Here is a 15,047-nt window from a genome sequence, read left to right as displayed (position 1 = left end):
CCTCCCCTCCTCCAAGACTCAGCTGATGGTGATCACAACGATTTTGTTTTTTAAAAAAGGTTTAAGGAAACAAATTCAAAAGGTTTTGATTTGTAATTCTCTAATTTGTGGGAAGGGGTATGATGCAATAGAATGCACCACAGAGCTTTATATATTTCATTTTTTTTCGGGGGGTTGGGGTGGGGGTGGGGTGCAGGTGATATCGATTTACATATCTAAATAGCTCATTTAAATATGAAGTTGTATTTTTTTTTTTTTTTTTTTTTTTTGTAAGATTGATAAAAAATGTATTTACATATGCATTGCAGGTCCAGGGTTATTTATATGGATCGTAGTAGTCTACTGGGGTCTGCTCATTATCTGATATTTGGTAAGATGCAGAAATCATTTTCATTTTAAGGAAACGGGTTTTCTTAAAAACGTAAGGTGAACGTTACCATACGTATGCTTAGGTTAGTATTGAACAAAATGAAACATGACTTTCTAAACGCAGAAAGACACAGAAATTTAATTTCTAAATGTACAAATTATGATATTATATATTAACCCAGCTTCTGATTTTAGATGGAACTCGTAAACAACTGTGCTTTTAAATCGATAGCTTTGCAACACCGGCGTCACGGCAACTTTCCGCTGTATATATAGACTGATAAACCATGGTCAGGTTATGTCTCCAAACGAGGCCAAGTGTGGTTTTCCTAGCTAGCCTGGGTTGTCACACAAGCAAAGCCCCCAAATGGAAGAGCTGCTCAACCCTTACCCATGTCCCAATCGGAACCCCTCGTCATTTTCTCCGAAACTACGTTCGCAGACGGAGGTGAGGTGTTCCGATTGACCCATGTCCCTTACAGTTAATACTTCTCTGCTAAGCCACTAGCACAACTCCGAGATCTTGCTTGCGTCTTACTTCAGTACGAATGTTTGGAACGTATAAAATTATCTTCTTTAGGTTACCTATATCAACATCTTGTAGACACCGTGTATTTGCAAAAATATCTAAAACAAATTCGTACACAGTAATTATTTCAATCCCCGTTGCAAAACTTAAAATCTCAGCACGTGATTTGGAGATCAGAAGGGGAAGATACAGAAATCTTGCTAGAAACTATAGACTGTGTGCATTTGTGTCAAAATAGTGATATAGAATACGAACATTGTAATTATGTGACTAGTTTATGCAGATATTCGTTAAATATTTATGAAGTGATTTTACATCAATCGGTCGAATATGTTTGAATTTATACATTTTTTGCACATTCGAAACTCAAAAAATAGGGGGGGGGATAAACAACAATGGGTAATTCATAATAATACATGTAGCATCTAAGATGAGAAACGATAGGATTGAGTAGGATAGATTTTCTGGCGTATTGAAATGACCCGAGCTGTTAACACGACGCAAAAAATACTAAATTTACCTAAACGCTAGGACTGTATAAATACAACTGATAGAATTAATGTGGTACTGTATGTAATACAATTTAAAATATGTATTATACAACGTTGTATACCACGTATGTGTGTGCTAGTACTGTTTAGAGATAAGTAATGAAATAGCAAAGAGAAAAAAGTCAGAATTATTCTCATTGACGCAGGCTAACATGATTACGTAAAAAAAAAAAAAAAAAAAAACGTCTCAGAGATTGTCTGAGGATGAAGATTTTTCAAGATTTTCATTACTGCACGACTCACTAAATCCACATTATCTATGGAATAGCACTGCATTACCAAAAGTGTCTTGACAATATAAGTTATATTATCAAAATCATCGTTTCCATTAGAAACTTAAATTCAAAATCCCTATGTCATTATTCTGGATAAAATGTTCACTAACAGAATCTATTTGTGACAAATTGTGGTGTGCACTCGTATTTATTTCAGATATTGAAATTATTTCATATTTGCATTCATTGTAAAAATATATTAGTTCACATTTTACTGTAAGGCCCTATGGCTTATCCATTGGAAACAGATATACTAGAACAGTTCAGGCTGGATACAATGTATCATATACAGTGTATGCTTGACCTGTACGATGATCATCATATTCAAAACTAGTTTCTTCAAAATAATCTATAATTTTGCTCATTTTCAAACTTAAACTAATAATCATACCATTTATGTTTACCAAGTATATATATATATATTCTATGTACATTGATCCTTATCATATTGTCATGCATTTTCTTTAACATATACATATATGTGTTTTGAACATTGTTATTATGCCATGCTCTTCATTTTGGAGGAAATAAAGGCAATAATAATACACCTTGTTGCAAATTGTTTCAAATAAGACGCAACGTGCCACATCATATCAAAAACATAAACAAAAATTGTTTTTAGCATTCCTCAAACAGATTGTTTTCCAATGAAAACTGAAGAAGATTAACTTATTTTAATCACATCACCGATTTTTAGCTGCCTATTTGTTAAAGAGAGATGAGAGGGGGCAATGTTGGACGTATATGTAGTGTATGATCGAATGGTGAAAATTGGAGGTGATATTTGATTTAAATATTTAAATAGCTCATTCAAGTAAAATTTTGGCATAGTAACATTTTAATTTTTTTGATGTCTGTTCTAGCCCACCATTCTCCCTTCAGTGCATTTCTCATAAAGAACTTCTAAAACCGAAAACCTAGGTGAAGGCTCATTTGCATATTTGTTACGTAACTGTTATTTGAAAATAGTTTTAAAACATTAATAAAAAGAACAGATCCGGAGTTATTTATGTGCATCGAGTACGAAGTCCACTACTGGAATTTTTGCTCATTATCTGACATTTGGTAAGATGCAGAAATCATTCATATCTTTAATTAAATATCAGACGCAGGCGAGGTGTTCCGATTGACCCATGTCCTTTACAGTGACTACTGCTAAGCCACTAACACAACTCCAATTTCTCGCTCTGTATAACACTGTCCGTTTCTCACTTGCTTACGTCTTTGCAACTTCGCCAGACATGAGTGTTCAATACGATACTCTCCTTTTCACAATTTAACACCCATTGCTGGCGAAGCTGACGTCTTTGTTAATACGATTATTGGTCATATTTAAAATGGTGTCTAAATCAAATCAATTTTTGGTCATCATTGAAATATTGTCTATATCAAATCAAATTTTTGGTCATCATTGAAATATTGTCTATCACAAGATCGTGTAACTGTGATTTTAACGTCACTGGAGATTAACTTATTGGAATATGACGTCATTGTATAATATTGTAACACGTGTATGACATTGTAACTTATTGGAACGAGAGAATGACCTAATTATTAATTCTTGGAATATTTGTATGGCCTCGATGTAACTTACTGACCCAGTGGAGGGACTTTATAAAACCACTACATTGGTTGTAGGGCTCTTGTTACTCCTTAGAATCTTCTTTATATTCAAATTTTAGACTGGTACGCTAGTGTATGTAATTATAGTATCCGGCTTTTATTTCACCTGACCTGACCAGTATTAGACAGGACCCTAACTAAATATGACGAGTTTATATGACGACATATGCTCATCTATAAAAGATTCTGTCCAGACTATATTGTCCGAATAGTTCCAATTTTTCTATCGCCGGATATTAACTAATAGCAAACGTTTAGGAGATCCTATCTAATCTGCATATACATGTAGCTGTAACAAAAGCTGTCGGATTAATGTATAACTCAAGGTTCAAACTTCATCAATTCCTACAACGTTAACACCAACTATTATTCAGGACCTCCTGACGTCATAGAGTGCGTGTAACCCTTGTCACACAAGAGTAACACATGTATAGCCATTCCGCCCACGTGACGTGTAACTGTTGCCTTACCTAAGCTGATCTAGTATGTCTGAAGTGTTACGTCCATTCATGAAAATGACAAAGAGAAATTGAAATATCAATTACTTTATTGAAGTTTTATTGATGCTGGGAGGACTTTTTCCATGGAAGGGAATGTTTGTCCGGTAAATAATAATTGTAAACAAAATAATGTATACATGTATATCTGTGAGCAGCTGTATCCAAAATAGATGTATCACAAACACCTGTACCGGTATATATCACACAAAAAATCATCAGAATTAAATTATTAACATGGATGAGAACATCACAGTCGAGCCTCGCTATTTCAGCCGCCATTATTTTTATCATTTTGTTGTACTATCCATTCATCACTAACTAGGTTGTCCCATCGCCATGTCATTACCCGTGTAGAAAGTCGGGCCACCTTTTAACAAGTATTGATTCTGTTCTGAATTTTTTTACAACTGGCAATTCAGTTGTGCCAACCTCTCAGCACCCTGATTAATTAGGGTTGTGCAAACTTCTCAACACCGTGATTAATCAGGCTGTGTCACCTTCTTTGCACACTGTTTAATTAGGTTGTGCCAACTTCTTAGCACACTGACTAATTAGGTTGTGCCAACTTCTTAGCACACTGACTAATTAGGTTGTGCCAACTTCTTAGCACACTGACTAATTAGGTTGTGCCAACTTCTTAGCACACTGACTAATTAGGTTGTGCCAACATCTTAGCACATTTATTGATTTGGCTTTGCCAATTTTTCAGCACCCTGATTAATTAGGCTGTGCAAACTTCTCAGCGCAGTGATTAATTAGGCTGTGCAAACTTCTCAGCACCGTGATTAATTAGGCTGTGCCATCTTCTCAGCACCCTGATTAATTCGGTTGTGCCACCCTCTAACCACAATTGACCGTCATATTTATATAATTACCACCGCCATTATAGTGCCAATTGTCATCCAGATGTCTCACTTACCATACAACATAGACCGACTTACCAATGATCAAGCCTATTCTAATTCGGTTGACACCTTCCAAGGGCCAGTGTTTGTAAGGACAGATTGGTGTTGTTCATGAGTGAGTTCTCTTGGTTATCAATTTGTCTTACAATCAAATGGTTGGTTCTATATTATTGATGAATATTGAGTCCATCAACTCGTAGCGAATTTCGTATTAACCCAATATCCAGTCGAATTATTGGGGGCTCGTCTGAGGGCAAGTATATTCTTACCCCATAGAAGACTAATTATATAAATCCAGAAATTTAAACATCACAGCATGTTGATAATTGCAATCGGGTATAAGAAATCATCGGCACAAGATAAAACAAATATAATAGCAATATTTGACATATACAACAAAATAATGTAATACAAATACAATGTACATTTGTATTTTACATTATGTAGAAATAATCTATAAATAGACATAATAAAATATAAAGCCCTTCGTGATAATAACAATATAATGTACAACATATTTTAAGATATCTTTGTAAATATCTAAGCTTTTTTCAAATGTAGGTACACAAATAATGTATCTTCAATTAACTACTTCTTGATTTAGACATACTGTAGTAAAAGTAACATTTTATTATCATAATACGAGAACTGCAGACACTTCGGAATAAGCTATTACAAACTAACAGGACGGATGTAATTGAAACGGGTATTGTTAATAGGACGGATTATCGGTATAATCAAAGCACCATTATAACACTCGTGTGTTCGTTCATTAGGTCCTAAAGCTACATGGGTTATCTCCCTTTGCTTTTTACTGGAGGTGGAGTTTATTTCTTGGACTTTGGACGGCCGGATGACGGCTTGTCCTGTATGGCCTTCCGTGACCCTGCATGGAGCTGGTTAGGATCTAAAGTATGGGCTGGACCCGACTGCAAGTGTCTTTGCTGCAACAAAAATAATGGACATCCGGTTAGTTTGCAAAATTGGATCACTCTGAATAGTAGTGTTTAAAAAGTGCGCATTGCGACGAGATTTGATCACTTATCTATCAATATCGGTACACTTGCACGATCTAGGAGTAATATGTAACAGTGATTAGTTATCTAGGTTTTACATCATAAATTTGTTTTTCTTTATTTATTTGTTTGTTTGTTTGTTTGTTTGTTTTTTGGGTTTTTTTTATCATAAGTTATTGTACAAAAAAACCATCCCTGTCATTGTTTCAGATGATTGTGTAGACGGTATCAAAACTTTCATTTTCCCGATTACGTCTAATAGATTTATATCTGGGAACCACCATGTAAATATATATAAATATGTATTTGTTTATAAGTTTACCCGTTCTTGGTGTCGCCTCTCGTAATATTCTAAATCATCTTCTCCGGGTCGCCTCATCTGCGACACCCGCTCTGTGATGTCATCAAAGATCTCGTCTTCTGGACCCGTCAGACCTACAAAACAGACGACATACAGTATATCAATATATTTTCTTTCTAGATGTATTATATATAGTTAATCTGTACTTTTAGAATATGTTTCGTTTATAAAGAAGAAACTGTCCGTATCTCGGCTCCGTACTGGGCACACATAGCCTACGCATTCGTTCCTCTTGAAGCGAGACGATCGACCAATATGCCATGTACGTGACACTCAATTCACAATGGAACAAACAACATTATTTGTTAGATATCTGACGTAGAATTTCTAGTTTACCCGACTGTTTCTTCCTCATCTGGTGAGACTTGATGGCCTGTACGTTGGAGCGAAGGTACGGATTATCGGCTGAGGTGATGGACTGTTCCAGATAGCCTTTAGATGGCGCCCCTGTACACCAATAATAGGATGATCAATAACTCAATAACAACAAAAGGACGTTTAAATCACAGAAAATATTTAAGTAATACAACGACCCATTCTTAATAAAATTATAGGTTATTAGAGTTTAGCAAAGTGGGGTTTTTTTTATTTTTTTTTTTTATTTTTACATGTCAAATGTGAACTACATGTATGTTTCAAAGTCGTATGACAACTTATTTTCTGTTATTTGACAAATTGATTCGATTATACAAAATTTTCCCAGAAAACGTTTAAAGTAAAAATTATCTGCGGAAATAGTAGATAAGTTTCCATCATATTTTTTTGTTATTGATTCTATTTTTCACAATGTCGTTCAATTTTTTTATTTGTTTTTCTTGTTTTTTTGTTGTTTTTTTTTTGTTGTTTTTTTTTGTGTTTTTGTTTTTTTCGTGTTTTTTGTTTTGTTTAAACCAGAACCTTTCCCCGTATCATGGTATGTCATACCTTTACCACTGGGGTCCAGACGCATGTAGCCTTCAGCCAGTGAGGAAAACCCAGTGATCCCTCCCATGGCCGCATAGGGTGTGGCCTCCCCCAGGGGATGTCCCCTCGCCTCCCTCTCATCTGCTGTCTCTACAATCATGTTGTGCTGTTTCAGGACGGCTCCGCATGCGCACGAGAAGGAGCTGGTGAATCCTGTGCATTTGCTGCACCCTCCTAAATTAATTCAGCAACGACATCAGACTGGTTGCATTCATTTGATTAAACATATCTTCATGATAACAAATATCAATCGTAAAGCTACCTTTTGAAATATCTCACAATGTAACCGATAAAGTGTTAATCAAACAGATCGTAATAATTCCCCAAATTTTAAGTAAACACCAATTTGTAAGTTGGTGCATATTCCATGCCATTGCTTCACACAAATATCAGCCTTTCCACGAATATTAACCTTTATACAAATGTTTACCTTTCCACGAATATTAACCTTTATACAAATGTTTACCTTTACACGAATATTAACCTTTATACAAATGTTTACCTTTACACGAATATTAACCTTTACACGAATATCAACCTTTACACGAATATTAACCTTTATACAAATGTTTACCTTTACACGAATATCAACCTTTATACAAATGTTTACCTTTACACGAATATTAACCTTTATACAAATGTTTACCTTTCCACGAATATTAACCTTTATACAAATGTTTACCTTTCCACGAATATTAACCTTTATACAAATGTTTACCTTTACACGAATATTAACCTTTATACAAATGTTTACCTTTCCACGAATATTAACCTTTATACAAATGTTTACCTTTACACGAATATCAACCTTTACACGAATATCAACCTTTACACGAATATCAACCTTTACACGAATATCAACCTTTACACGAATATCAACCTTTACACGAATATCAACCTTTACACGAATATCAACCTTTACACGAATATCAACCTTTACACGAATATTAACCTTTATACAAATGTTTACCTTTACACGAATATTAAAATTTACATGAATATTTTTTGGGGGGATATGGTCTGTAAATCCATTCGATATCTTTGTTGTATCAAATTTATGCTTAAAGAGGCTTGCCCGCAGAGAGATCAGAAAAATTGGCTAATAGAAAAAGATTTTTTACACATGACAGATTGTTGGAATTGTTGAGTTTTTCATTTTATTTTCCTTATAAAACGCTGAAAAGTGATATTAAAACCTCATTTTTTAAATATTATTTATTTAATCGCAACCCGCAATAAGTCCCCGCTATCAAGTGGAGTCTAATTTGATTGACACATCAAAGAAACAAGCACGTGCACAGTGCCGCACAGTGATAACTTCAAAGGCAGCGGCGATTTACAAAGAAGATTTGCCGTTATATTCCATACATTTCCCTCTCAGGTTGAGTTTTAAAACGTCTTTTAAATACATATTCTGTAATTGTTTTCAAGAAATAAAGTCGGAAAGCCTCTAATTTTGTCACATAGAAACGTGTACTGAAGTTTATTTAGTGATCGGAGATGTGCCGTTTACCGGTCCGTCTACGGGTAAGCCTCTTTAACTGCGTTAATTTAGTATAAATTGCATGTGCCTCAGTTCTCAGTTCTATTGGAAATGGTACTGGATTTTAATAAACTGATGATGTTGCATTAAAATCTCTAAATATCCTAATGTTTGTGACTCTTGTGATTAATAGTCTAGTAAAAGGGTTTTTTTCTGATTAAAAGTTTAGCATAATTCCTTTTTTTGATTAAAACTTGAATATAAGGCCTTTTTCTTATCAAAGGTTTATCATAAGGCCTTTTCTGATAAAAGTTTAACACGGGGCCTTTTTTCTGATATTCCTAGACTCGGTTTGGGTTTCCCCTATCGTTCCCTAGTGTAAAAACAGCTAGCTGTTTGCATGATACAATGTACGACAATAGAGCCACAGGGCTACACCTGTTGTGGGAAGTAGCACTTATACAAAATATACTACAGATACAATTCTAAATTGACATCATAGATCATAGATGAAGGATACTTAACTGTTAAAAGCATATAGGCTTATAAAGTTTTGGACACAATCTAAAATAATTTCATTGTACTGTACTGGCATGTCTAGACTACCATATAGTAAAGTATTAATATTAAAATTAGGAGGAAGGCTCCCAAAACATTGAATTCTTAGCTGCTAGTAATTGAGACAATTGAGGAGGAAAATGCTCGGTAGTTTCAGCACACTGATTACAAGAACACATAGGACTATCAACTAAGTTACTTGAATACAAGAGACTATTTAAAGCATTACTTGTCTAACTATGACAGTGTATCTTACTGCGTTTGCACACGAGCCGTGGCTGTTCCTCCGAGTGTTCATCTGCAGTGTGTTTGCACGTGCTGCACCTGATTGGCTGACTTCCGTTCATAGGTATGTAATGGTAGGTGGCGCACTTGCATCCCTTCTGTCGGCATGGCAACAAAATAGGCCGGTCTGTGGGAATTGCATCGAAATCCGTCTTGTGTTGCTTATACCTGTAAAATGACACGAAATCGTTTATGTAATCAATGCTGTTTACATTTGTAAACAAATGTCGGACATTTGTATCAGTTATTAGTTTGGTGTCATCCCCTGGCGTCAGAGATTATTAGTATTCATCGCTAGGAATGATCGACGTTTCTGACACAAGGGAATGAATAGAAATAATCCAATATTAATGATGGGTCTGTCGTTACATCATCAACATGCAATATCTACACAATTACGAGTTTAGTTTATGGAATAAATCTGTAGAATTACTTTCAGAATATGCTCAATAGGGATTTTGTTATCACCGGCAAAATAACCGATTGCGTATGAATTTATCAATGATTGTATAAATAACCTATAAAAGGTACATGCTAGTAGAAATTGATCTGCACTTAATTTGGAATTTGGCCAAAACTGGACTAAGAAATCCCATTTTACTAAATACAGTTTGTATAGCCCTTTTGATGGTGCACGATTTCGTCATTCCGTTTTAATTTGGTTTGCTTTAAAATTTGAGTGGTTCTTAATAAGTGTGTTTCCTGTAATCCAACAGTTTTATGATTAATAACGAAGATTTTATGTCTTGATAATCAATACATATTACATTACACGTATCCACGCATCATACCAGCCATAATTATCTCATTTTTAATTAATCTTATTGAACAGAAAACATCTCCACTATCTAAGCAGATTTAATATGCAAAATACACAGAACTATTGATAGCATTATCTAACGCCCACTACACTGCATATCCTTTGCGAAGAATACGTCAATCTATGTTGGGGTTGACTTACCTGTGTTTGCAGAAACATGGCGTCTCCGGTCCAATAAGTTTACAGTCCATTCCTGTTGGGGACGACCAGCTTGTGTACAGACGGTTCTTCATCCGCTGTGGACATGTTATAGAAACTTGTTATATAAAAACTAAAAAAAATATCACAGCAAGTGATATATATATCTACAGAACACTTAACACTTAAACAGCAAAGAAAACTGACATAATAACGAAGGTATACTTCAGACTCAAAATTGATAATATTGGGCAAATATGAACATGAATAAATATGCATTTTTGTTTCATTATACTGTACTTGTTTTAACTTTGTAATAAATATCCGTCACATAATCTACAACTACAACATGGCAACTTGTTGAAAGTGTGCAGACATCAACACAATGGTTAAGGTATATTTATACAGATATCTATATTTTGCTTTCCTTTCGGGAATAAGAATTGTCAGTAACAAATCGTTTGTTAAATTGAATCTAAGAATAAGTATTTTCCGAAATTCAGTTTTGTTTTAAATGCTATTTGGTAAAAGATGTTTACCCGCGAATTTCAGTTTTGTTGTCAATGATATTTGGTAAAAGATGTTTACCTTTGGTAGAACGTTCTTTTTATAATCCTCAAACTCCTCCGGCGTAAACATTGTCCCTCCGTCATCATCGCCGACAATCCTGTCAAGGACATACATGTAAAACGTCAATCGTCAATATTACACAGGACATAATGTCCAGTATACCTCTACGATTACATGTATTTCAATTATATGCCATTGCTGTTGTTGTTGTTGTTGTTGTTGTTGAATATTTACACGTTCACAATGACACTCAGTTCTGGTCTAAGCATATACAATGTATCATAACCTCACTGAGCAGAAATGTACTTCACACGAGACACGACCAGGGGTAAAATACACAAATATCATTTTTATCAGGTCATGAAATACAACAGCTTGTACATGTATTGCACTTTGTAAACAAATGCTTCCTTCTCCTGTTACATATACCTCTACCACCAGAATGAAAGATCCCTGGAATCTGTGGACATTCTTGGGCGAGATATGTTTGACAAGGGAAAATCGTTCTTTTGGTGAAAAAAATTTGCTGAAACACGAAGAACATCAACCCTAAAAAACTGTTCCCAGAACAAATTTCCACACCTCACATTTGGCGGAGTAAGAAGAACAAAGATGACCGCCGAAGCATGGTCATTATCATGGGTGTTCGTTTATGAAATAAGGACGGGCCTGGCGATTTTATGTTATTTTCAGACGAACTTTGAAAAAGACTTGCAATGCCTGCATTAACATCTGCAGGTCCGTCAAGATCTTATCCTGAACATTACATTTAAAACCAGACGAACCTGAGATAGTATGTTTAAAAGCAGACGAGCCGGTTCGTCCGCACAAAATATCAGTTTTCATGTATTGACCTCCATCTTGTTGTTCTCGGTCGTGTTCTCGTTGTTTGGGCGAGATTTTTTCTTTAACGTTTGAAAAAATCTGTGAATCCAAAAGGTAATTAGCGATATTACACAGGTAGTATACGTACTAAAAACATAGTAAAACCGACAAGATTTAATGACATTGATTTGACATGTCAACGTCCCAGATAACAATAAACGTGAAGCTGTTAAGTTATTAATAATCAATATTAATTAATAACATTAGGACATCGATTGTGTCACTCTGTTTACGGTTCGAATCGTGCTCCTTAATATGTAAAAAAAATCAAACGATCCAAATTATATTTATGGTGCGGTAAAGCAGAATATGTAACGATCCAAGTTATATATAAATGATGCGGCAAAGCAGAATATGTAACGATCCGAATTGTATTGATAATGTTGTAAATCAGAATATGTTACAATCCCAATTGTATTTATGATGCGGTAAAGTAGAATATGTAACGATTCACGTTATATTTGTGATGCGGTAAAGTAGAATATGTAACGATTCAAGTTATATTTATGATGCTGTAAAGCAAAATATGTAAAGTTCCAAGTTGTATTTATGATACGGTAAAGCAGAATATATAAGCTGTATTTAATGATTACAACTGCAGTAATATACTGTATGTAGCGTGTCAATGAATGAAAAATCACCAGGTCTTTAAGTTTTTCTATTGTTTGTTTATCTACATATGTCCATAATGGAATTGACATTTATGGTGATGTTGACGTGAGGGCACACAACACTTATTTTTATAATGATTTATAACACGTATATAAACCCGCTATACTCGTTATATAATAACGGGATTCTGTAAAGGTCGAGGAGTGGTTTTATTCATAGCAGACAAAATATTGATCGAGAACGAATTCAAAAGTTAATACCTTAGGTAAATAAAACCTTGTATTGGCTAAAGCCGAAAGTATTGTCAGACAATTTTGAATTTTAATGAATGTCTGATGTTGCAATTCATTTCAATTAATGAAGACATTCATTTATTTGTCTGAATAAGTTTTACTTGTGGAATTGTAGGGTTTTTTTCTCTGTGTCGGTTGAGAGATTTTGTGTCGGTTGAGTGATTTTGAGCATAACAATATATGTGTAATGCCTGTTGAGATGTTTACGTGTGATTTCAGATTCAATTACCCGGATACAGTTAGCCGTCGCGAAGGACAGGTCCGGACGCGAAGATTGTAAGGAAATAGAACACCTGACAGGTGTCAATCAGTTTTAGCTAATGAACTGCTATAGATATACAAATCGCATTGTGTTTTTAGTATTTGCATTTAATATTACTTGTGCTACATACACATAATAAAAAGAAAACTTTGTAAATATTCTCTGCAGTGTTTTATAAAGCGAATGTTATCAATAAAATTGTATAAGAATTTTATTTCTGTGATACGGTTTTATGCCATGTTTAATCTTACAATTTTCTTTGATTTAAAAAAAAGTATATGTCAGTTTATCTTGTAAATTTTGAAACACCATTATTTAGATGTCTTTGAACTTAATAACAAAAAGGGTAAATTTGAAACTGTCTTTATAACACTAAATATTTTCCCATCAAATGATCATCCTGTTTTCCAGTGTTGACATTAGCAACGAATGAAGGGCGTCGGTTTAATTTCTTATCTGTTCGGATCGATGTATGTTGATAAGTATACCTGAGATTTTAAAATACGTCTGTTATATATACAGGTAGATATATAACTGTAGGTATATTGATACAAACGTGTACCTAGTAGTAGGGAGAGGTTTGACACTTTGCCGAACGTGGTGATAAAAAAGTGTATTAAATGACGTTCATTCGTAACCATATATAAGCTAGGTCTTCTATATGCTCTGACCTTCCGGTGTGTGTACATTTAAATGCATTGATAGATATTTACATATTGGATTTGTACAGACGTGTATTATTTATGTGACGTCATAGATCGACACTATCGTAAACAATATAAATATTGACGTATATATACAATACTTCCTATGTTATTTTGCTTATTCTAATTAAATTGTGAACAATATAGCATATTACTTTTGATAATGAAAGATTTTGTTGGAATACCATACAGAACCGGAATTAATAAAACGGACTATCGTGAAAGTAAATCCGTTATGTGCAATCATGCATGGCTGCCTTAACAATGACTCATATGAGCTATTGATTTACCTGTATATATACCAACCTCATAGTGGATACCATTTATCTATATTACTTACCTTTTATATTCCAGATATTGGTCAACAGATTTCGCGTTAGTGCTGTCAAATTTAAGGTGGTACTGTCTGTCGTTGGCCATGGCTAATCTTGTTGTGTAGGACGAGACGAACCTCCGGGTAGAAAGTATGGGATCCAAGCCCACGCAGTGTTTATATATATACAATGGACATATACATTAAGTAGTTTGCTTCAGTAGTTTTCTACGGTAGTCCGTATGTAGCTACCACATTCAAGGTAGCATTTAATCATCACATATACAGATATGTCGTGAAGTAATTCATTTTTGGTTTTTTAAAGGTAGAAATGTGATCGGCTGCGGTAAGTACTTGATAGAAAATGAATGAAAAACATATGGTATTATTTTATAACCGTAGAAAAGTATTGTCAAAAACTACACGTTTCTACAATTCGTTTTTTTTTTCTGTTTAGAATAATTTCGACACCTTCCATCTCATTTATGTATTTCAATGTACGCTTAAAGAATCTTTGGTAACCAAATAATATATAATAAGTGGATTATGAACATCTGATTTCAATCAGATTGATAACCAAAGCTATTAGTTTGATTTCTGAATCTGAACATGTCTCTCCTGTTTCAAAAAAATCAAACGATAGTTTTATTCACAATTAATTTTCCAAATTAAAATCCAAATCGAAATTGAAGCCCATTTTTGACCATTTATAACATCATTATCGTAAAAATAATGGAGAAAAGAGCTTTGATGAACTTAAATAAGTCCTAACTATGTTTAGAGCAATTCCATCTCTCATTTAAAAGAAACAAATATAGTGATATACGATAACACATTCTGATTCAACGGCAATTTCTATCAATGTATAACTTATCACTTTGATCCTATTTTATGTCAAGGAGGGTTGATTTGAGACACCGTATCTCCATAACTGGTGGTTGAAACTTAAAACAAAATATCTTGTTAACAGTGTGTATACACTGATTTTAGTTGACCAAATTAAACGATAGGAAAATGTTTGGTCAAACTGTG

At 34.3% G+C, this 15,047-nt stretch overlaps 1 protein-coding gene across 1 annotated transcript; it reads right to left on the bottom strand.

Annotated features, from left to right (window-relative positions):
* Nucleotides 1–3,876: 3,876 nt before the first annotated feature.
* Nucleotides 3,877–14,196, bottom strand: LOC117336079 (protein FAM221A-like). Its single transcript, XM_033896448.1, has 8 exons — nt 14,043–14,196; nt 10,965–11,043; nt 10,380–10,474; nt 9,390–9,586; nt 7,054–7,266; nt 6,466–6,576; nt 6,091–6,203; nt 3,877–5,696 (listed from the first exon to the last, which is right to left on the bottom strand). Exons 1-8 carry the CDS (start codon nt 14,120–14,122, stop codon nt 5,580–5,582), a joined length of 1,005 nt encoding a protein of 334 aa, XP_033752339.1. The 5' UTR covers nt 14,123–14,196; the 3' UTR covers nt 3,877–5,579.
* Nucleotides 14,197–15,047: the final 851 nt, after the last annotated feature.

Source organism: Pecten maximus, chromosome 10 (assembly GCF_902652985.1).
Source record: "Pecten maximus chromosome 10, xPecMax1.1, whole genome shotgun sequence".
NCBI classification, from domain to species: domain Eukaryota; kingdom Metazoa; phylum Mollusca; class Bivalvia; order Pectinida; family Pectinidae; genus Pecten; species Pecten maximus.
The sequence above is the reverse complement of the archived record's forward strand: the minus strand, read 5'-3'. Positions and strand labels throughout refer to the sequence as shown.